Raw genomic sequence first — 25094 nt, forward strand, 5'->3', positions numbered from 1 at the left:
TTTGGAAATACTTGTACGAAATCAAAGAGCCAATCAAGAGTGAGGCTGTTAACGATGTCCTTTTATACAGTCTATGAGTAGCAGAAGTAGTAGTAGTAGTAGTAGTAGTAGTAGTAGTAGTAGTAGTAGTAGTAGTAGTAGCAGTAGTAATAGTAGTAGTAAATAGTATAATAGTAAATAGGACAGGTGACTGGCAGTAGTAGTTGTAGTACTATTGTATCAGCAGGGGGCAGTAGTGTTGGCTCACTCTGTGAAAGAGCAGAGTCCAGACAGCAGCAGCAGTAATAGTAGTAGTAGTAGTAGCAGCAGTAGTAGCAGTAGTAGTAGTAGTAATAGTAGTAGTAGTAGCAGTAGTAGCAGTAGTAGTAGTAGTAATAGTAGTAGTAGAAATACTTAAAACCAGGGGTCTCCAACCTTTTTCCTCCAGTGAGTGACTTTTACAAAATGAAAATGTGACAGAGCTGCTAGTTTTAGAGTCACAAGAAATGTAAAATGTAATTAATAATAATAATTACATTTTCAAATTGTACTTATTTAGCATAATAGGTGTTCAGAAATCCCTTGGTGAGCTGCTTGGAAGGAGGTGGAGAGATACCAGTAGCTCCTGACCCACAGGTCAAAGACCCCTGACTTAAAGGTGCACATTAAACTTTTCATTTACACAAACCCTGGATATTTAGGTGGAGTTTTTCTCACAAACAGAAAATAATACAGGTGCTCCACTGTGTTTTTAAACTCCATACACCATCATTAGAATCATTTTAGCCCTGGAATTGCCGATCTCTAATGAGCAAAAGGTAAAAGGAACTGTTAACTTGCAAACTACTTCATGACATCACAAGGTGGAACAGAACATTTTGAGCTTTAGAGGTTTAGACAGACTAATGATAATGAAACAAAACACAACTGCAGGTCTGTTTTTGAGGAGGTAACAACGTTCGAGCATGGCTTAAAGCTCTTCAGAGTCAGTTTTGTGTAGTATACGACCTTCATACGGGAGTACTAGTAGTATTAGTAGTAGTAGAAGTACTTTAAAGTGGTGCAGTAGCATTGGCCCACTCAGGAAAAGAGTCCAGTCCAAACAAAACTCTGCCCCAGCTGTTCACGGCCAAACTGATGCAGAGGATCCCGATGATGTTCATCACCACCCCAGAGCGAGCCTGGAACAGCAAGAAACGGATCAAGACCAGAGACCAGATCAGGACCGAGAACTGATTTCCTGCAGTTTTGATCTGGAAATTTCCTCGGTAAATTACTAGGAATTTGCAGGGAAGTCTTGAGTGTGAATAAAGACAGAAAAAAACAGTACACTACCTAGTTTCTTCTCTAAACCTGGACTAAACCAGAACTAAACCAGAACTAAAATAACCAGCTCTAAACCAAGACTCACCATGTCGGAGACTTTGAGGTAGCCGTAGGAGAAGACGATGGCGTTGGGGGGTGTGGCCACAGGCAGCATGAAGGCGAAGGAGGCGCTGAGTGTGCACGGGATCATCACGTACAGAGGGTTCAGCAACATGGACTGGGACTACAAACATGGAGAAGGAAATAGTCAGAACTACAAACACGGATGGGGAAATAATCAGGACTACAAACATGGATGAGGAAATAATCAGGACTACAAACATGGATGAGGAAATAATCAGGACTACAAACATGGATGAGGAAATAATCAGGACTACAAACATGGATGAGGAAATAATCAGGACTACAAACATGGATGAGGAAATAATCAGGACTACAAACATGGATGAGGAAATAATCAGGACTACAAACATGGATGAGGAAATAATCAGGACTACTATCAAAGTCATATTGATGTGTTAAGTTGTGTCTGTGTAGAGAAAGTGTCTTTAAAAACTTTGTAGTGACATTTAGACTTTCTTTCACATCATTTGACAGCAGACAGAAGTTTTTCTGAACATGTAAAAGTCAAACTGCCATAACTGAGTCACCGTCAGCTAACGTTAACTAACTGAGTCTATTTATTAGCAGGAGTGAGCGAAACCTGACCTAAACTTTCTTGTTCATCCATATTTTCTGTTGCAATGGAACACATAGAGAACTGACTTGGATTTCTCGCTTACTGACATTCAGTAGAATGTGGCATAACTGCTGTATTTCTGTGGTCCTCAGGAACGTGGGATCTCGAGATGAGATGTCAGGGTTCAGACTTGTTTTCATTCATGAGCTTTTATCTCCGAAAGTCGGGATATTGATGTCATTCATAATAAATTTTTAAAAATCAAATTAATTTATTCCTGGATCATGTAAACGTTTATTCTTCTTAAAAATAATTCCGGTCGTTCAGTTCATGCTCGTTGTGTCGCCCTTCTGACGTGATCCAGATGATCCGGCTCCACCAGTCGTGTCTTTGGACTTTCATCCACGTCTCTTTGGACTTCTCAGCCGACAGACGTAAAGCATGATGAGAGAATTCTCCCGCTGCCGCGCAATTATCATTGGAATGACCACGAAAAAAGTTTGGATCATGTTTGTGCCCGTGGTGTAACGACAAACCGAGATGACAGAAAAGCCGGTAACAGCTGAAGTGTGTGTTTTGTTCCGGTCGACGTAAATAAGTTCGTGTCTTTGTCTAATCAGAACCTTCCCCACCCCCAGACACTGAGTAGAATTAAATAAAGATGATTTAACGTGTTTTCCATGTGAACCTCAATTCAGAATTATTATTTCCATGTAAACTTGAAGGAGAATATTTTAATTCATTCATATATTTCATTCAGAACAATTATTTCAGAATTAAAAAACATGTAAACGTGGCCAGTGTTTGCTAATGTGTACATTGTGTCTCCATGGTAACTAATGAATATTCTGCCAGCAGAAATTCACGTAGAACACCTCTAGTGCGATGTCTCTGCAAAGTATCAGTACTTTGTGGGTTGTGCGTTACCATGGAGGCGAGGATGGGCAGGAAAAGTGTTGCCGTGGCGACGTTGCTGGCACACTCTGTAAACGTGGCGACAAGGAGGCAGATTACCACGGCAACGGCCCAAGGCGGGATCGACTGGAGAGGAGTCATCTGCTCCCCGAGCCACCGCGATAAACCCGACTCCTGCAGAGAGACACACGAGCATGACACACACGGGAGGGCATCTGACACACACAGAGAGGGCATCTGACACACATGGGGAGGGAGGGCATCTGACACACACAGAGAGGGAGGGCATCTGACACACACAGAGAGGGAGGGCATCTGACACACACAGAGAGGGCATCTGACACACACAGGGAGGGAGGGCATCTGACACACACAGAGAGGGCATCTGACACACACAGGGAGGGAGGGCATCTGACACACACGGGGAGGGCATCTGACACACGGGGAGGGCATCTGACACAGTGTTTCAGAGTTGTGGGAGGGCATCTGGAGTACCTCGCTGCCTTTGGCCAGGGCGAATCCTCCTCCCAGCAGCAGGACGATGTTCCAGGGCATCTTCTTCTGAGCCACTCCCCATGTGAGCAGAGCGGGGGCGGGGCCAGCGGGCACCAAGGACTCTGATTGGACAGAACACACAGAGGAGGCGGGGTTAGGACGCTTTTCAAAACCACACAACCAATCAGAAGTGACTTGAGTAACTTCAACAGTGACTTGTTATTGCCAAGAGTCCAGCTCCATTTCCCAGTCTGTTCCAGTCCTCGTTTTGCCTCCTCCCTGCTTTTCCTACAGCTGCTGCTCATTATCGTTATCGCTTTTTCCCCCATTTTTCATGTAAACACAAAATCGAAAACTGAAAAAACCCTGAATCATTATCTGTGTTTAGTTTTAGAGACAAATATTGAAGAAAACAGTATTTTTTTCTTTTTTTTTTCTTTTTGGTTTTATATTGAAAAACAAATGAACAAATGATACACAGATTACCAAACTATATTATTTTATTGTTACACACGTGTTTTGAATTTAAGATGAACAAAAGTTTTGCAATGATTTTTTCAAAGACTAATAAACATTCAAATCCTTATGTCCCTGATGCAGATCTAATGTCATTATTGTAGAATAAAACCCGTTTTTACTCTAACTTGTGTATAGAAATAACATTTACTTGCTCAATTCAAAGCAGTCGGTTTCCATTTAAACTAAAGGTTACTACATATTTCCGATTAGAGGAACTGACTGATTCATTGGCACAGCTTCACAACACGAGATCTATGAATGAAAACTAAAGTTCACTTCACTTGCTGTGCTTTGTTTGATGAAAGAGGAATTTACTGAGCACTAGACTGAGGAAATACTTGTGAACTCATCTTTAGATTCACAGTCAGTTTAGTCAGGCAACTGGTTTCCTAGATTTTTTCAAGTAAGGAAATTACTAATAAAGACTAACAAATCCTGTTAAGTAAAATGGAAGGGGCGGAGTTACCTGAGGGGGCGGTCCTCCAGAAGCACAGGTGAGTGGGAGGCTTAGACGGAAGAATGAAGAGAAGCACAGCCACGAACAGAGCCACGGTCGCGTCTGTCACGTACCTGAAACAGATACAGATTAATTAACAGAAAAGTTACACAGTGCAGCTTTAAAGCACACCTATTCTGCTAGACTTGACTTTTAGAGCTTTTAAGCATGTAATAGCTCAGACTTGGGCATTATGCAGCTCCTGGGCCACATATGGACCTTTGGTCGACTCTGACCGTCCCGTTTCAGCTTATTTGGAACAAGCTTGATCAGAGATAACAACCTGGTCCCCGTGAGGCGTCGGTGGTCAGTTCATCACCACAGAAGCAGTTTATGAGGAGTCCAGCCCATATTACATGATCTTTGATATCCACAATGTAATGTGTGTATCTGTACAGGCCCATGAACATTAGTGTGATGTTGGTCACACATGGGAATGTCTGTGTTTACTAGTGTGGAACCAAAATGTCATTTTTCATGAGTTGTGTGTGTAGTTGTGTGACTGTAGATCAGTGTGTTGTGTTTCACCAGAAAAAGTTCCAATTAGAATTTTAACAGCATACACTGAAAGATATAAGTTATAATTAGTGATTATCTGGAAAACTATTAATATTTTATACATATATTTACATATTACATATTTTACAAATGCATAGAATTATAAATAGATAATAATTTTTCAGAGATTTTGAGACACTCCTGTTGCTCGAGCTCGATCCTTCGTGGAGTTATGACCAAAAATGCATATTTGACCTTGGTTATCTTGACCTTCAAGTGACCTTTACCAGTTTCAACCTGTAGCATCCAGTGTGCCCCGGTTATGTGCGGGCCAACTTGTGTGATGATTGGGTGAATATTTTAACCCGCAGACGGTTCAGAAATTGCCAAAATTGCCTTTATCCTTTATAATGGCGTGACTTTTCAACTGACCCGTGTGACCTCAAATGACCTCGGATCATCACCAAACTTTTTTTTACGAGATTGGTTGACAATCGGTTCATAAAGGGCAGATTTATCGTAGGTGGACACAGACACACACACACACACAGGGTGAAAACAAAACCTGGTCAACACTTCGGGAACCAGGTAATTACAAAATGAACATATTTTATCATTTCACTCCATGCATGGACTAAAGCGGCACTACTTTTATTTTAGGTTTTAATGGCATTTTCTTTGTAAGGCAGCCTCACTTTTTCATTGCTTAGTCATAACATAAACTCTTACCAGTCTTAACAGCTCATTTTTATAAAGAAATAAAATTAATATTATGCAGAATTGAGTTGGCCTGACACAATATTTTCTGTTTCTCATGTGGCTGCATGAAAAAAAAAAAAAAAAGCCTGTCCCTGTGATAGTTCCTTCCTTCTCACTGACCCTCTGAAGTTGTGTTTAGGTTTTCTATAAGTGACCTGCTGCTCGTTTTATCGTGTGTTTAAACATAAACGGCACTGGCTCGCTCCAGAATCGAACCGGCGACCTCGATGCACGTATCCCGCACGTGACTCCGGAGCTGCAGACGAACCAGCTCAACTCTAACAGCTCTAGTGACCTTTAACCTCTCACCCATTTTCACACAGGCTTCCCCTTTAGCCCACTTCTGCGGAGGATACAGAACAGAACAGAGCAGAGCGCTCTCCTGACGCAGCTGCAGCTTCAAACGACTGGAACTGATTCACAACATTTTAATAAACAGGTTAGAGCGACGTGGGGAGGCAGGGGACTGGGAAAAGTAGGACTTTGTAAAAACTGTTTGTAAAGTTTGGTATTTTTATGGTGTCCCACAGGGGGCAGTGTTGGGCCCCAAATCATTCATCCCACAAAGCTGAAACACACTGAGCTTGTGTTTGCTCTACAGTTAAAATCTATAACAACTGTGGATCATTCTGTTATTTTTTGGACATTTTAAAGGGACAGGTCAGAATTTTGGACATAGGACCTCATTTCTTTGTGAGCCAGAGTGTTGGAGACACTTTTTAAAATATTCTATCCAGTCCTTGTATTTGCAGAGGTCACTAGAGCATTGGTCAATGGTCATAGTTTATCCTGCCACTAAAAACCCACTTACCCACTCCACAAAACACCCGAAGCAAAACAATTATTACAAAAACCTGTAATAATAATAAAAACCTGTGCAATTGAACATATTAAAGAAACAATAAGAGGAGGAGACTGACTGAAAAACTCTTACAGAGAGACTCCTACTGGATCTACACTCTCAAGGCCCCCAGTTTCCAGGAGTCAAAGGAGAGTTAGATTTCTCCTCCTTCCTTTAAAACCACAAGCTTTAAATATGTAGTCAATTCCTGTTTTACATCTTTGTCTCCATGAAACTGTTTAAAATCTTTTTATGTGATGTATTTTTATACTGTGTATCTTTCTATGTATTGGATGTTGGGATTTGTACTATTTATATCTTGTATTATATGTAGGGCTGGGCAAAAATTTAAAAAAAATTAATCGCATTAATCGCATGAGTTTGAGTGATTAATCGCAATTAATCGCATGTTATACGCAAAACCAATGAATGAAATAAAGTAGAGTATCGCTGCACTTTTACTGGAAATGTAAATGAAAGAGTAAAACATTTGTTGTGCAAACAGCATTTCTTTCAGACGAGAACACTCAGAGACTTCAAGGTTTTCTGAAGGCTCAAGAAAAAATATCGAATGAATTTTTGTACTACAAATATATTTTTTCAATATTTTTTATTCAGTGAGTAATAAATACTACTACTTGGGAAACAAAAGTCATTTATAACCTTTTATAAGTTAATATAATGGAATGGAAATGGACCGATCACAGTTTTTCTTCCAATGGTATCTGGGTAAATCAGCGACTCCCCCTGCTGCACTGAACCGGTGGCTGGAACGAAGTTTGAGATTGACAGTTGTCTGATCTGAGATCTTTCGGGCCTTTGTGAATACTCTGTGATAGCATTATGTAAGCAAGACCACAGCGACGAAAACTGCACTGGACACCTCTATTTGGACGCCTCAGGGGCGTCTGGAAGGAGAAGAAAGAGAAAGACCAGTGAACCGGAGCCCACGGCCCGGTCAGAGCTAAGAGCCCGCGGAAGCTCAGAGCCCATGGCTGGGCCGGCCCGGCCGCGGGCTCAGCCCCGCTGACATGCACTATCCTAGCACCAGCGACCTCTGCAAATACAAGGACTGGATGGAATATTTAAAGGGCCCATCTCATGCAAAATCTAAATTTCAGAGCTTTCTACCTTCTAAGAGTGATGTGTGGGCCTTGTATATGTCGCTGAAGTGGTTTTTAGACCACTTTGGCATTTTTTTAACAAATTGCAGCATATTTCTGCCATCCTCTCCCACGTGACAACGAACTAAAGCTGCTACAAGGATGACGTGTTTGACGTAGCAGAAACCGCTTCACAGGACGGGCGGCGGGAGGAGCAATAGTCGGCCTTTCATAGTTCCTGGTCTGTGATTGCCTCCAAGAAATCAGTAAGATTTCATAACTGTTGTGTAATGGATGTTCCAAAACCCAAATTGTGCTTGTATATGTGCAAAGATATAATGTGAAAAGAGTTATTTTGCATCAGTTGGCCCCTTTAAAAAAGTGTCTCCACACGTCTTCAACACTCTGACTCACTAGGAAATGAGTATTCATCTGAAAATGATTTGAGATGATTTAAAAAAAGAAACAAGCCCGATGCTGACTTCTGTATTAGAAATCTGCGGTGCCCAGTGGGAGCTGATGTCGCTGTAAACATCATCAGAACAAAGTGCTTCATGCTCTTGGCTCTTCATAGCGAGCAGATTTTTTATCATTTGTGCAAAAATGACACCACAATGTCAAATCCTGTGAATCACTGATTAAGAAAATAAAATTGCAGAGTTATTACAGCGTACAGCGAATGTTTCACTGATTACTGAAACATGTGAATGAAACAAAACATGTCACGTTTCTGCGAAAAACTCTACATAGAACCGGGTTAAAGCAAAACTGCGAGACATTTCTTCTAACTTTTGGACATTTGTTGACTCTTTGTTCCACGCGTCACTGATGATAGCGGCGTGACGGAGTAAACATGTTTTTGTGAATGGAACGACTCTAAACAAACGTCAGTGTTCCTCTCAGCGCGAGGGGTCAAAGTTCACACGGGGTCATGTGACTGTATCATGTGCCGTGTTTGATTCACTTCAGAACAGCTCCCAAAACAAACAGAACAATTTGAGAATGAGATGTTAAACGGGAGAACACTCATTTCCTCATCACAAACAAACTTGGAGTTGTGTTTTGTTTCATTCACACATGTTTAACACAAAAACCATGAATATTTAAGAGTTCTGCTCAACAACAGAAAACTCTCTGTTCCACCTCTGAGTTTTTGAACTCCATAAACCTTCACTAGAATCATTTGGATAATTTAAGCCCTGGAATTACCAATCTTTACTGAACTTGTTAAAGCTAAAATGTAAAATGAAGCTGTTAACTTGAAAACGTCCACTTCATGACATCGCAAGGTGGAACAGAGTATTATCATGGATCTCTTCATATAAATGGAGGGTGTTGCTGCTTGTATGTGCCTCCAGTTGTCGCTCACTGGAATTACAGCGAAATAATCCCCTGGACTGAGACAGGATTTATCTCATAGAGCACAATGTAATCACAAACTGCTCGTGTTCGTCTGACAGGGACTTACAGCTTTCAAAAATGTCAGATTTGTTGGTGATTTTTACCTATTTTTAGCTCATAAACTTTTTCTCTGCTCAAAATCCTTCAGTTGTCTTAAAAAAACGCAGAAAGAGCCTCTGTTCTGTCTGTATCATGTCAGTCGATCGCACCATTACTTCTGCACCTCTGAACAATTTAACATGTAAACAAACGTATAAAGACGACTGAGAAGACTGAACACAAATGCCCTCGAAAACAAAATCAGATTTAGCAGATTACAAACTGCAAGTCGTGAAATCTGCAGCTGAAAATGGAAACCAAGCAGCAGAAAGAAAGTTTGGAGTGAGAGAGAAACTTGTGACACCGGGAAGATGCACCATGAAACTTTCCTGAAGTCACTGGATGGATGGACAAAGTCTGGACTTCAGTGACACCAAAACCATCCTGTCGGGATTCAGAAAGACCCGAATAATTCTAACTGGAACTGATGCTGAGTCTGACGACAGCGACACAGAAGAGGAAGCGGCGCAACGTTTACCTCCGGAGGTCGTGGAGTTGTTCAGAAGTGACACCGAGGATGAAGAACTGAATGGATTTAGTGATTTGGAGTGAGATGGAGAGTTTGTTAAACTTGTTCTGTTCTGTTGATTTATGTTATAGTTTATCTGAAGAACTGTTCATATGTGACGTTAACAGTCTGTTGTTCTCTCTTCTGCTGTTTTTACTACAACTTTATAAAAACAACTGTTTCCCCCAAAAAGTGTGACTTATATATGGGTCATTCCACGCCATGTCAACACATGGCCCACGCACTTTGATCCCAAATTTTTTTAAAACATTACCAAATAGTCCCTTACTATCATGTACCAACCCTGTGAAGTTTTAGTGATTTTCAGTCAATACTTGTCAAGTTACAGCTCATTTAGTGAGGGGAGTATGTGTCAATTTACAGGCCCATAATCACGTCATTTTTTCTCAGCCGTTTTCACAGGTCAATATCATCGTAAGTATCACACATAGAGGGGTGACATTTTGTAGGCTTGTACTCCTCTACTCTGTGTTCAAATAACATCTATCGAAAGTTTGGTATCTCAACTCATGGTCTTTTTATATGAACTTAAAAAACAAAACAAAACAAAAAACACTCCTTCATTTTTATGGCGTACCACTTTTAGCCCCTTTTAAAACCTACTTGTAGTAGACCCTTACATTTTTTTGAGAATCAAGATATGTACTAGGACTGTTAAAAAAAATCACCAAATGTTGAAAATTTGAAATAGGATATGTGTGAAGATCCTGTTAAAAACAAGAAAATGCAACATGGTCCGATTTTCACATGTAATTTATGGCATGTGGGTAGTGATAAAAAAAATTTGGAATAATTTTTCTTTAAAAGACCAGAAAAAGACCTTTCATATGGAACCAAACATATGTATTTTTTGACGCTCCTTCAACTTTTAATTGTATCTTGAACATTCACATTTGACACAATGGCACGAGTACACAGTGACCATGTACTATGTTTAATTCCAGCAGGTAAAGCTCCCAAACATAAAGAATGAAGAAGAATAAATAAACAGAAACTGTCTGATCAAATGGCGTGGAATGAACCATATGTTTTTTTCTTCTTCATTACGTATTTTTTGGCTGGTGCGACTTTTATACTCCGGGGCGACTTATAGTCCAAAAAATACGGTAATCAAACTTTGCCTGATTATTTTTTCATATTTGTAAGAAAATTAAAAAAATATCTATCTTCTTGGAGACTTAAGACAGATCAAGTTACAGGTCAAATCTGTGGAGAAGCGAACCCAAATCACAGAACGACAATAACACTCCTGTAACTGAATCAATAAATACTTGAATAAACTTAATTTCACACTAGTGCAGCTTTAATTAAGACTTTAGTTTTTCCCTTGAGGATTTTTTTTTTTAACATTGGACCGGCCTGAACCCGGACCAGAACTGCTAAAGTCCATCTTGAGTCCAGGTTTAGTCCAGGTTTAGTCCGTGATGATGTTGTCAGTGTTTGCCCGGCGCCTCAGTTTCCTGTTTGTTCTGGAACAGGTTCAGTTCTGGACCAAAGTCAAACCATAGTCCGGACTTTATCAAGACTCAAACTCATGTCATAACGAGGGTCTGGGGGTACGTTATTCAGACAAACAGGAGGCTTAAGTGGGTCAGTCAAACTCAGACCCTGGATTTTCTTTATCTCAAAGGCGGATCAGTTTTCAGCGCGGTTAGACCTGGTCCGAGCCCGAACTTCGATCAGGTCTGTCTCTGTTTGAACAAGTCTGTCTGCACATATTATAAATGAGCGTTATGACATGATGAACCCTTTTTTATCACGTGTAATCACTGATGAAACACAGAGTACAGACGGAGGTTTAGCTCACAGAGGATCGGAGGTGCAGCATTTACCAGCGTTCACCAGAGGGGGCGCTCAAAACTCAAACGTGTCACACTGTCTGAGCTGAGGTTCCGTCATTGAGAAGCCGTTTCACTGAATTAAAATCTGGCTCAGACCAACTAGTTTTGTAGTATACACGTCAGGACTAGACCAGGACTGAACCAGGACTAAATCAGGACTAAACCATGAATGAACCAGCACTAAACCAGGCCTAAATCAGGACTTAATCAGGTCTAAACCAGAACTAAACCAGAACTAAACCAGGACTAGACCAGAACTAAACCAGGAATGAACCAGGACTAACTAGGACTTAGTCAGGTCTAAACCAGGACTAAACCAGGACTAAACTACACCTAAACTAGGTCTAAACTAGCACTAAACTTGGAATGAACCAGAACTAAAGCAGGACTTACTCAGGTCTAAATCAGGACTAAACCAAAACTAAACCATGCCTAATCCAACACAAAACCAGGAATGAACCAGGACTAAACCAGGAATTAATCAGGACTTAATCAAGACTAAACCAGGACTAAACCAGCACTAAACCAGGAATGAACCAGGACTTAATCAGGTCTAAACCAGGACTAAACACGGTCTAAGCCAAAGGACTAAACCAGGACTAACCCAAGTCTAAACCAGGCCAAAACCAGCACTAAACCAGGAATGAACCAGGACTAAACCAGGACTTAATCAGGTCTAAACTAGGACTAAACCAGGACTAAACCAGAACTAAACCAGGATCTAATCAGGACTAAACCAGCTTTAAACCAGAACTAAACCAGCACTAAATCAGGACTAAACCAAGACTAAACCAAACCAGATATAGATTAGGACTAAACCAAATCTAAAGCAGGAATGAACCAGGACTAAACCAGCTCTAAACCAGGACTAAACCATGTCTAAACCACTCCTAAACAAGGAATGAACCAGGCCTAAATCAGGACTTAATCAGGTCTAAACCAGGCCTAAAATACAACTAAACTACAACTAAACCAGGATGAATGAATGAACCAGGACTAAACCATCACTAAACCAAATATAAACTAGGACTAAACCAGGTCTAAAGCAGGACTGAACCAGGACTGAACCAAGAACCCGGACTAAAGCAGGACTCACTCTTTGTTGTTGTTGAAGAGGTGCGTGGCCCATCCGTCCATGAAGCGCGGGTCTCGGGTGAACCACAGCGCCACCATGAGGCTGAAGAGCAGCAGCACACTGCACTGGGCGAAGCTGATGGGCCCCAGGCTCCGGTGCTGCTCCTGGATCAGTCTGAAGGCCGAGTCCTCCTCCTGAGACCGAGAAGATCCACAGCTGCACGACCTGAACACGCTGAGGAGACAAGACCAGGACTGAACCAGAAATAAAACCAAGACTGAACCAGGACTGAACCAGGACTAAACCAGAACTAAACCAGGACTGAACCAGAAATAAAACCAAGACTGAACCAAGACTGAACCAGGACTGAACCAAGACTGAACCAGGACTAAACCAGGACTAAACCAGAACTAAACCAGGACTGGACCAGAAATAAAACCAAGACTGAACCAAGACTGAACCAGGACTAAACTAGAAAAGCAGTCAGAGAGCGCAGACCTCCGCCAAGGACTACCCCCATTTTTTATATAAATTGCGATAAAATCAGTCTTCTGGATCAGATCCGGATCAGCCTTTGGAATATGAAAGAGGATCCCATTGTCCATCCCTGAGTCAAATTTCATGGGGTTTGGTCAATAATTAATTGAGATATTGAGAAACAAAATTTTTGGCCCCATTTACCACAATGTTAAGTAAAATTTCAAAGTGATCCAGAATCCAGGATTTCTTCCGGATCACCCCCAAAATGAAATCTGTTCTTCCTTTTCACATTTCCAACAAATCCTGAAAATTTCATCAAAATAGGTCCATAACTTTTTGAGTTATGTTGCTAACAACAAACAAACAAACAAACAAACAAACAGACAAACGCCGGCAAAAACATAACCTCCTTGGCGGAGGTAATGAGGAATAAACCAGGACTGAACCAGGACTGAACCAGGACTGAACCAGGATTAAACCAGAAATGGACCTAACCTTATTTCTGTGACTGAACCGTAGACTGTAAATGTAAATTAACACAACTAACCTCTTTACACCAGAATGTTTGTGAGTAAAAACGACGAAATATTTTATGGGACGTGTCTTTCGTTTAGACGGTGATGGCGTTTTTGGGGCTTAAAAACGCAAATATCTGAAACCATGCTCCAGAGTGGAAAAGCTGAATTAAGTCTATTATTTCGGTTAAATAAGAAGGTGAAACATTAACCACAAAGAGCAAAGTTAAGGTGAAATCTTAGTTTTAAGATAAATCATTGTCTACGATTTAATTTCATGACAAAATTGAATTTGTTGACAGTGATTCTCCCTGCACCTTTAGATTTACACATGGGGCAAGAACTAAACCAGGACTAAACCAGACATAACCAGGACTAAACCAGAACTAACAAGGACTAAACCAGGACTAAACCAGACATAACGAGGACTAAACCAGAACTAATCCAGGACTGAAACAGGATCAAACTAGGACTAAATCAGGACTAAACCTGAACTAAACCAGGACTGCACCAGGCCTCTCGTGACGCGGTGTGCAGGTCCCAGACTCTCTCCAGGACGCTGTGAGGGGGCGGGGCCAGACACACCTCTGCGCTGTGATTGGTCAGACGGTGAGAGGCAGTGTGAGTCAAAACAAACTTTAAAAACACGTGAATCCAAAGAAAAAACAAAAACTATGAGAAACGTGCTGTTCCTTTGAGCGCCTCATGTTTCAGGGTCATGTCTTTAGACTAAAAAACTCTCTGTACTAAGAAAACTACTACATAAAACAAAATGACATAGGGAGTATTACACTTCTATTATCGTCCAGAGTGCAGCCCACTAATGAAACCACTGCACATCACATTAGGTTTGTCAAGTTGCTGCGTAGAGTCCTGTATGTTTTTGTAAATTTCTGGAGAACTGTCTGTGCTGGACAGAATTTTCAGTCCCGCTCCCGCCCACGGCTGCAAAGAATTGTAATTTTCAATCCTGCTCCCGCCTGCAACTGTGATATTTTGTCCTGCTCCCGCTCACCAGTCCCCCAAAATGAGGATGTTCACTTTTTTTAAGCTCTATCAAACATGGAGAATTGGAAAGGAATTGTCTAAAATGTGCGTGACATTAGTAGCCAGACTGGCGTCATCTAGTGCCTCTGCTCAGATTCATTTCTCTCCAGCGACTAGATCAGGAATCAGAATACAATAGACGGTTTGCAAAAACCCTGGAAGTGCGAGTTCGGGCACCAGTTAGTCAGCGAAGAGTCAGACATTCAGTGTTGGCAACGATTCCCGAGATCAAGGATTTAAAGCCGGAACAAAGAGAATATTTGGTGAATTTTATCAAGGGGAAAGACGTTATTTCCCTTCTTTCTATGGGATTTGGGAAAAGCTTAATATACTAGTTAGCTCCGTTAGTGGTGCATTACATATGTCACGACCAAACAGCAGCGACTGGTTAAATAAAAAAAGTACCCGCCTACCGTCGAGCGAACGAATTCCAATCCTGACAGTCAGACAGTTTCTATGAAGTGAAAGCGGCTGATGAATCAGGCTATGAGATTAGCCCACGTCCCCAAGTTTAGGCTGCTTAAAATGTTTTATTAATGCCAAATAAAATATTGAGCACAAATGATGTATGATAGGCAAACATTAATCATGTGTATATTTTACTTTACACTCATATTTAGTTTGCTCCCACCCATGTTCGTAATGAGCTCTCAAAATGTGTCCCGTGCTGCACTGTTCTGCGTCGGGTCTAGCTCATACTGCTCACCATAAGAAGAAATAGAAAAATCGATGTTGCATAATACCCTCTCTTTAAGTGAGTAAAATAAATAATTATGAGTTCTACATGTTGTGATAAAGTACAGATGAAAACTGTTCGTACTTGCAGCCAATGTAGAGCAGCTGCAGCCAGAGCCAGGCCAGCGTCAGCATCAGCACCATCGTGGGGAAGGCGAAGGCGAACCACGACGCAAAGTTTATCACGTCTCCGTTCTGAGGAAACAGTCTGAAACAAGAACAAAAGAACACAGAGATATAAAGTAAATACTGATAAGGATCTCACTTTCACAGCCTGGTACTGGTCCCTGGCCCGGGGTTTGGGAACCCTTGTCCTATGTCACACAAAACCAACTCTTGTGAGCTTTAAGCCGGGTTATAAAGTTGTTACCTCCTCAAAAACAAACTTGTCTACATCTCCAAAGCTCAAAATGCTCTGTTCCACCTTGTGATGTCATGAAGTGGTAGTTTTTAATTTAATAAATGTACCTTTAGATCAGTTTGTGTGTAAAATCCCAAGGCAAAAGGGTTAGGGTTAGGAGAAATTCAATTTGCCGACTGGACAAAAGTTTATTTTGGTTGAATATGTTTCTCAGTTCATCCAAGCTGCTTGTTCAGTTCTGGTCGGACGCTGGAGGACACTTCCTTACATCTGTCTGATATATACAGAGATATCTCGGCAATTCCAGGACTGAAATGATCCAAATGATTCTAGTGAAAGTGTGTGGAGTTTAAAAACACAGTGGAGCACTTCCTGTGTTAAAATGTGACATCACAAGGTGGAATGTCTTCAGTTTGAGAAAAGAACATAGTCTAAAAATGCAGCATTTGTGTGTTAAACGTGCGTTGTGTTGTGCGATGTGTGTGTTTTGTGTTGTGTTGTGTGTGTGTGTGTGTGTGTTCTGTGTTCTGTGTGTTTTGTGTTGTGTGTGTGTGTGTTTGTGTTTGTGTTGTTGTGTTTGTGTTGTGTTGTGTGTGTGTGGTGTGTGGTTCTGTGTGTTGTGTGTTGTGTGTGTGTGTGTTTGTGTGTTTTGTGTTGTGTGTGGTGTGTGTGTGTGTTCTGTGTGTTTTGTGTTGTGTGTTTGTGTTTGTGTTGTGTGTGTGTTGTGTGTGTGTGTGTGGTGTGTGTTCTGTGTGTTTTGTGTTGTGTGTTTTGTGTTGTGTTGTGTTGTGTGTGTGTGTGTTGTGTGTTGTGTGTTTTGTGTTGTGTGTTTTGTGTGTGTGTGTGTGTGTGTGTGGTGTGTGTTCTGTGTGTTTTGTGTGTGTGTTGTGTTTGTGTGTGTGTGTGTGTTTGTGTGTGTTGTGTGTGTGTGTGTGTGTGTGTGTGTGTGTCTGTGTTCTGTGTGTTTTGTGTTGTGTGTTTTGTGTTGTCTCACTGGCTCATCTGTCCGACCAGCACCAGGTTCGGTCCGGTTCCGGTCAAAGTGGCGATTCCTCCGATACTCGCGGCGTAACAAACACTCAGCAGTAAACCTTTAGACCGCCTCAGCTTCTCCTCCTCCTCTTCATCACCGAGCTCCTCCAGCTCCAGAGACAGGATCACTACAGAGAGGAAGAGAAGAGAAGAGAGAGAGAAGAGAGGTAGAGGGAGAGGGAGAGAGGGAGAGGGGGGTCAGAAACACAGGGGGTTAGGACACAGATGTTTGGCTCAAAGGTCGAATCTCAAACAAGTGAAAATGCAAAAAATATTGACTCCATCTTGTTTGCTGTGTTTAGACCAGGAGGCTGCAGCTCTGAACTTATTCAGAACCATGTTCTTTGATGTTTTGTATTTTTAAAATATTTATTGCTTGTTTTTCTCCATTACTTTTGAGACACACACATCTCTATTTCAATTACGGTGGTTTGGAAACTTGTCTTGTTAGTTCGATCGCCTACTAGAAAACCAGAACTTTAAAAACTTATGTCTTTTTGCTACAACAATTACATTTTTGTTTACATCCATGATTATTATATGATTATTAATACGATTATGTTCAAATCAGGGTCACGCTGACTCGTCCATTCTAATGTGAAACAAAATGCTTTGACAGTTAAAATAGATTTGACAATCAGATACTATTTTGATGTGTTTTTTCTTGTTTAAAAGTAAAACTACTCTCATTTAATGTCATTGAGAGAAAATCAAGTTACTCTGAGGCCTTGGTCATTAGTGGCACTGAGGGTAATTGGTTGGGGGCCCCTCCAGGTTCAGGGGCCCTGGGACGCCGCCCACTGTTGCCTAATGGTAGCTCCGCCTCTGTGTTCAATGAAGCTCATCGAGGTTAGCAAGTGAAATCAAAGAGCATTTCCACCTGAACTGCTGGTTTAACGAGGGTTCACCTTGGAGAAAGAAGGCACCTGATTGGTCTGTTATTTATGTTCACATCTTGAATGTAAAAAACAAAAAAACAGGATTATGTAGAGTGAGTAGGGATGTAAGAATAACCGAAATATTGTGATATCATATCGTCAAAGTTCTCACAATATCATCACAATATATCGAATTATCGAAGTCGCTTTGCTTAAATGAAAAGTTCTGGTGCAGCAAAAAACACAGAGGGAACTACATAGACCATGATCCTTTGCTCCATTTCAGTGCAGAATACAAGAAGAAATAACAGTTCTCACACTTTTAAGACTTAGTTCTTTGGATTAAATCTTGTCAAGGCATTTTAAGAAGAAAAAGTAGCACATTCACATAAAATATCGCAATAAATATTGTACCGTGAGATGTATATCGTGAAAATATTGTATCAAGAGATTTGGATATTGTTACATCCCTAATCATGAGCCTCCCCATGATATCGTGAGCTTTCCTACGATATCGCAATAAATATCGTAACGTGAGGTTCATACTGTGACAATATTGTATTACCGTTACATCCCTAAGAGTGAGCAGCATTTTAAAGTCAAAGACAAGCTTGACAGCAGCAGGTTTTTCAATAAAGTGAACTCAAGCCTGAGCCGATGGAGCTGATATGCACCCATGATCACTTCCTGCGATATATAAGATTTGATTTATGACGTATACAGGGTCCAGTGTTACCTGAGCTGGGCGGGGCCTGGGGGAGGAGCTTCACTGGAAGAGGCGGAGCAATGTGTTCTGACGGTAACTTCTCTGAGATCACACCTGGAGACGCAGAGGAGAGGGTCAGAGGAACAGAAGAGAAGGTCAGAGGGTCAGAGGAGAAGCAGAGGAGAGAAGGTCAGAGGAGCAGAAGAGAAGGTCAGAGGAGCAGAGAGAAGAGAGAGGTCAGAGGAGCAGAGGAGAGAGGTCAGAGGAGAGAGAGAGAGAAGGTCAGAGGAGCAGAAGAGAGGAAGGTCAGAGGAGAGAGAAGAGGAAGGTCAGAAGAGCAGAGGAGAAGGTCAGAGGAGAGAGAGAAGAGAGAGGTCAGAGGAGAGAGCAGAAAAGAAGGTCAGAAGAGCAGAGGAAAAGGTCAGAGGAGCAGAGAAGAAGGTCAGAAAAGCAGAGGAGAAGGTCAGAGGAGGAGAGGAGAAGGTCAGAGGAACAGAGGACAAGGTCAGAGGAGGAGAGGAGAAGGTCAGAGGAGCAGATGAGAAGGTCAGAGGGTCAGAAGAGCAGAGGAAGAGTTACCAAGTTCAGGGCTGGGCTGGAGGACACTGTGGATCTTCTCCGCTGGTTCCATCTGGACTTTCTCCCCTGATCCCGGGTCGGTCTTTGGTTCTGGGTGGGTCTCAGGTCTAGTTTCAGGTCCGGTCTCAGGTCCAGTCTCAGGTTTGGTCTCAGGTCTGGCCTCGGTCTGGTCCTGGTCTGGTTTGGATCCGTGGAGCTGGTCCAGAACGGCCTGGACGATCGGGACCATCATGGCGGTGGTGGCCGTGTTACTGATCCACATGGAGAGGAACGCCGTGACCGACATGAAGCCCAACATCAGCCTGAAACACAACCAGGACTGAACCAGGTCTAAACCAGGACTGAACCAGAACTAAACCAGGACTGAACCAGAACCAAACCGGGACTGAACTGGGACTAAACCAGGACTAAACCAGGACTGAACCAGGACTGGACAAGGACTAAACTAGGACTGAACCTGGATTAAACCAGGACTAAAGTGGGACTGAACTTGGAAGGAACCAAAATTAAACCAAGCCTGAGCCAGGTCTGGACCAGGTCTGGACCAGGTTTGGACCAGGTCTGGACCAGGTCTGGACCAGGTCTGTCACACTCACAGAGCGGGCCGGACTCCGACCATCAGCAGGACTCTGAGTGCGATGCGTTTGTGGACGTCCCAGTGCTCGACCGCCACCGCCACCAACAGACCGCCAACGAACAAGAAGTTTGTGTCCTTCAGGTACTGCACGCACACCTGAGGAGAACCGGGACAGAACCAGGTCAGAACCAGGTCAGAACCAGGTCAGAACCAGGTCAGAACTGAAACTGTGGTAGCAACAGTAATAGTAATAGTAGTAATAGTTGTAGCAGTGGTTGTAGTAGTAGTAGTAGTAGTAGTGGTGGTGGCTGTGGTGGTAATACCACAGTTAGTATCAGTAGTACTAGAGGTAGCAGTAGTAGTAGTAGTTGTAGTAGTGGTATTAGTAGTAGGAGTAGCCATAGTAGTAGTAGTAACAGTATTAAATTAGCAGTAATAGTACTAGTAGTAGTAGTAGTAGTAATAGTAGTAAATAGTAGTACAAGAGGCAGCATTAGTAGTATTAGTAATAGTAGCAGTTGTAGTAGTAGTAACAGTAGTAGTAGGGGAAATAAACTGCTGTATCGTGCCAACTCTCAGACTACTACACTTTATTCTAATCTAGTATTACAGGAGAAACTGCAGTATCATTTGTAGTATTAATAGTAATAGTCGCAGTACTAGTACAAGTATTAATAGTAGTAGTATAATACTACTCACGTCTTTGCTCTCCATGATGCCCAGCAGGGGGAAGAGGACAGTGGGCAGCAGAGCGGTGACGGCGAGGGGCAGCGCCTCAGTGCACCAGTACACGGCCATGAGCGCGATCACGTACGCACACGCCGCCTCCTGGACACACACATACAATAATATACATTAATATATACATTAATATATACAATAATATATACACTAATATATACATTTATACACTAATATATACAATAATATATACAATAATATATACACAACATTTATTTAAACAGCACACCAGGTGATGACATAATTCCTTCGAGGAGTCTTACCTTGGCTCCTCCCCTTTGGTTGGAGGACCGCCTCTTAGGCCTGGTCCATCACCAGGTTTTAGTTTTAGTGAGCCTTTCCCTACGATTGAAAATGCCGCATTTAATGAAACTTTTGGATCTGGTCGAAAACTGTCGGACAAATTAAACTTAAAGGACGATGCACCTTTCACAATAATTGCTTACAAACTATTGTACTGTACTATCCTGTTGCTCGATTTCTGTTTTTTTCCCATGTTGGGAGAACTGACTGGATTTTGATAGACATTCAGCTTCAAAGGACATTTAATTTCATCCGTCCATTTTCTTCCGCTTATCCGGGGCCGGCTCAAGGGGGCAGCAGTCTAAGCAGGAACTCTCAGACTTCCATCACCCCGGACACTTCCTCCAGCTCCTCCAGGGGGGCGTTCCCAGGCCAGCCCAGAGACAGTGTGTCCTGTATTCGTGATCTTGTCCTTTCGGTCATTACCCAGAGCTCATGATCATAGGTGAGGGGAGGAGCATAGATTCACGGTAAATTGAGAGCTTTTCCTCTTCAGCACAAAGGTCCGATACAGCGACCGCATCACTGCTGACGATTAACGGACGGTGGTGGACATTTAATTGATTTAATTTGATTTGGGTTCTTTTACTTTTATTTCTGTACATACACATTATTCATTTTCAATCATTCTGTTGTCTTCGTTTACTGTCCCTGCCCTCCAGTCATCCTACCTTGCATCTGGGGCGAACTGGGGGTGAAGAGTGGAGGGGACATTCAGCCACATGTGCAAAGGCTTGTCATGTCTTTTTAGTGGACCAGATGAATCTGTGTGTCATTTGTTCGTTTTTCAAAATAAAACCAAAAATAAGAAAACAAAAAAACAACTATTTTCTTCATTTTTTTGTCTCCAAAACCAAAATGAAAAAACTGATGATTTGGACTAAACCAGGACTGAACCAGGACTGAACCAGGACTAAACCAGGACTAAACCAGGACTATATCATGTCCAGGACCAGACCAGAACCAAATCGAGACTGAGATCGGGACCTAGGCCAGGACCAGACCAGGATTGACTCCGGGACCAAAGTGGGACTGAGACTAGGACTGAGACAAGGACTGAGTTGTCTTAGTCCTGGTCTCAGTTCTGGTCTGGTCCCTGTCTCAGTCCTAGTCTCAGTCCTGGTCTCAATCCTGGTCCTGGTCCCACTTTGGTCCCGGAGTCAGTCCTGGTCTGGTCTTGGTCTAGGTCCCGATCTCAGTCTCGATTTGGTTCTGGTCTTGTCCCGAACCTGATACAGTCCTGGTTCAGTCCTGTTTTAGTCCTGGTTCAGTCCTGGTTCAGTCCGGCATCGCAGTTTAAGTCACGTAAACGGGAAAAGGCCTTTCTCTGTTTTTTCCATTTTTCATTTAAACACAAAATCGAAAACTGGAAAATCATTGTCATTGTCATCAATCATTTTTTTTTTTTTCAAATAATGATGAAAATAGTTGTTTTTTTGTTTTCTTATTTTTGGTTTTATTTTGAAAAACAACTGAACAAATGACACACAGATTCAGATGTTGTTGTTTTTTTTTTTGTCTAATTTTTGAAAAACACCAAATCTTTGATGCATTTTTACTCTGATATTTACTCTTACAGAATACTGCGCTCTGATTGGTCGCTCAGACACATTCCTACTCTGATGCAACACCCTGCACCTGACGCCTGCACCTGCCAACCGAACCTGACACCTGCACCTGCCAAGACATGCTGAGAATCACAATGACCCGCCCCGAGGCATGCTGGGTAATCTATGTGCACACCAGCGGGAGGGGGGGGATGGGGGGGACTGTGGGAAAAAGAGACACACAGACCCACAGAGGCCAGAGATCGTGGTCCAGATCCGGTTATGATCCTGGTCTGGACCCGGTGTGGACAGGGTTAACGTTAACTGAGTCCTGTCCAAGTCCGAGGTCAGAGCAAAGTCCGGTTTATCTGTGACTGATTCAGGTTTCAGATGCTCATTCACCAAATCACAAAAACTGAACAGATAACCAGGACTAAACCAGGACTAAACCAGGACTAAACCAGGACTAAACCAGGACTAAACCAGGACTAAACCAGGACTAAACCAGGACTAAACCAGGACTAAACCAACTAAACCAGGACTAAACCAGGACTAAACCAGGACTAAACCAGGACTAAACCAAGACTAAACCAGGACTAAACCAGGACTAAACCAGGACTAAACCAGGACTAAAAGGACCTGGACTAAACCAGGACTAAACCAGGACTAAACCAGGACTAAACCTGGACTAAACCAGGACTAAACCAGGGACTAAACCAGGACTAAACCAGGACTAAACCTGGACTAAACCAGGACTAAACTTGGACTAAACCAGGACTAAAACCAGGACTAAACCTGGACTAAACCAGGACTAAACCAGGACTAAACCTGGACTAAACCAGGACTAAACCAGGACTAAACCTAAACCAGGACTAAACCAGGACTAAACCAGGACTAAACCTGGACTAAACCAGGACTAAACCAGGACTAAACCAGGACTAAACCAGGACTAAACCAGGACTAAACCTAAACCAGGACTAAACCTGGACTAAACCAGGACTAAACCAGGACTAAACAGGACTAAACCAGGACTAAACCAGGACTAAACCAGGACTAAACCAGGACTAAACCAGGACTAAACCTGGACTAAACCAGGACTAAACCAAACCAGGACTAAACCAGGACTAAACCAGGACTAAACCAGGACTAAACCACTAAACAGGACTAAACCAGGACTAAACCTGGACTAAACCTGGACTAAACCAGGACTAAACCAGGACTAAACCAGGACTAAACCAGGACTAAACCAGGACTAAACCAGGACTAAACCTGGACTAAACCAGGACTAAACCAGGACTAAACCAGGACTAAAACTGGACTAAACCAGGACTAAAACTGGACTAAACCAGGACTAAAACTGGACTAAACCAGGACTAAACCAGGACTAAACCAGGACTAAACCAGGAACTGAACCAGGACTAAACCAGAACTAACCAGGACTGAACCAGGACTAACCAGGACTAAACAAGAACTAAAACAGGACTAAACCAGAACTGAACCAGGACTAAACCAGGACTAAAACCAGGACTAAACCAGGACTAAACCTGACTAAAACCAGGACTAAACCAGGACTAAACCAGGACTAAACCAGGACTAAACCAGGACTAAACCAGGACTGAACCAGGACTAAAACTGGACTAAAAACTGACTAAAACAGGCCTGAACCAAGACTGAACCAGGACTAAACTGAACTAAACCAGGACTAAACCAGGACTGAACCAGGACTAAAACTGGACTAAACCAGGACTAAACCAGGACTGAACCAGGACTAAAACTGAAATAAACCAGGACTAAACCAGGACTAAACTAGGACTAAACCAGGATTGAACCAGGACTAAAACTGGACTAAAACTGGACTAAAACTGGACTAAACCAGGACTAAACCAGGACTGAACCAGGACTAAAAACTGGACTAACCCAGAGATAAATCAGGACCAAACCAAAAGTAACCTAGGACTGATCCCAGACCAAACCAGGACTGAATCAGGACTAAACAAGAACTGAACCAGAACTGAACCAAGACTAAAACAGAACTAAACCAAGACTGAACCGGGACTAAACCAAGACTAAAACAAGACTAAACCAGAAATAAACCAGGACTAAATCAGGACTTAAACCAGACGCGAACTGGGAATGAGCGAAGACTAAACCACAAACAGACCTGGAGTTGTGTTTTGTTTCATTCACACGTTTGAAGCACAAACTCTGCAGAATTAGTTTTTCTCTCAAACTGAAAACACTCTGTTCCACCTTGTGATGTCATGTGGACAGAGTTCTAATAAATGGTTATTCAAAGTAAGTTTGAGAGAAACAAACAAACAAAATACAACTTCGGGTTTGTTTTTGAGGAGGTAACAACATTATAACACGACTTTAAATTCACAAGAGTCAATTTAGAGTAATATAAGAGAACAGACCAGAACTAAACCAGGTCTAAACCAGGACTTACCTTGGTACTGATCGCCAGCGGTAACAGGAGGAAAGGAGTGAGGACCAGGATGAACGTGGTCTTCAGGGTCCAGACCCTCCGCAGGATCCGGACCACAAGCGGGAGCACCGCCATCAGGACTAAACCTGAACTAAACCTGGACTAAACCTGGACTAAACCTGAACTGAACCTGGACTAAACCTGGAACTGAAACTGGACTTAAACTAAACCTGTGAGTAAACCTGGAACTGAAACTGGGCTAAACCTTTGACTAAACCTGGGCTAAACCTGGACTAAACCTGGACTAAACCTGGACTAAACCCGGACTAAAGCTTTATTAAACCTGGAAATGAACCTGGACTAAAACTGGACTAAAACTGGAACTAAACCTAGGACTAAACCTTCAATAAACCTGCAAAAGAACCTGGACTAAACCTGGACTAAACCTGGAACTGAACCTGGACTAAAACCGGGACTAAACGTGGACTAAACTTGGAACTGAACGTGAACTAAAATGGACTAAAATAGAACTAAAGAGACTAAACCTGGACTAAACCTTTAGTAAACCTGGAAATGAACTTGGACTAAAACTGGACTAAAGCTGAGTCTG

General features: G+C 42.3%; 1 protein-coding gene across 1 annotated transcript; it reads right to left on the reverse strand.

The window, feature by feature from the left end:
- Positions 1-302: 302 nt before the first annotated feature.
- LOC110159835 (Na(+)/citrate cotransporter-like) lies at positions 303-24916 on the reverse strand. The gene is made up of 13 exons (XM_055148801.1): positions 24506-24916; positions 20165-20293; positions 19485-19621; positions 18889-19190; positions 18340-18423; positions 16688-16853; positions 15418-15540; positions 12577-12789; positions 4380-4483; positions 3395-3516; positions 2912-3073; positions 1391-1528; positions 303-1160 (listed from the first exon to the last, which is right to left on the reverse strand). The coding sequence occupies exons 1-13, from the start codon at positions 24617-24619 to the stop codon at positions 1032-1034; spliced, it is 1923 nt and encodes a 640-aa protein (XP_055004776.1). The 5' UTR covers positions 24620-24916; the 3' UTR covers positions 303-1031.
- Positions 24917-25094: the final 178 nt, after the last annotated feature.

The sequence above is a fragment of the Boleophthalmus pectinirostris genome, unplaced genomic scaffold (genome assembly GCF_026225935.1).
Source record: "Boleophthalmus pectinirostris isolate CB_2022bp ecotype Guang Dong unplaced genomic scaffold, ASM2622593v1 HiC_scaffold_12, whole genome shotgun sequence".
NCBI classification, from domain to species: Eukaryota; Metazoa; Chordata; class Actinopteri; order Gobiiformes; family Gobiidae; genus Boleophthalmus; species Boleophthalmus pectinirostris.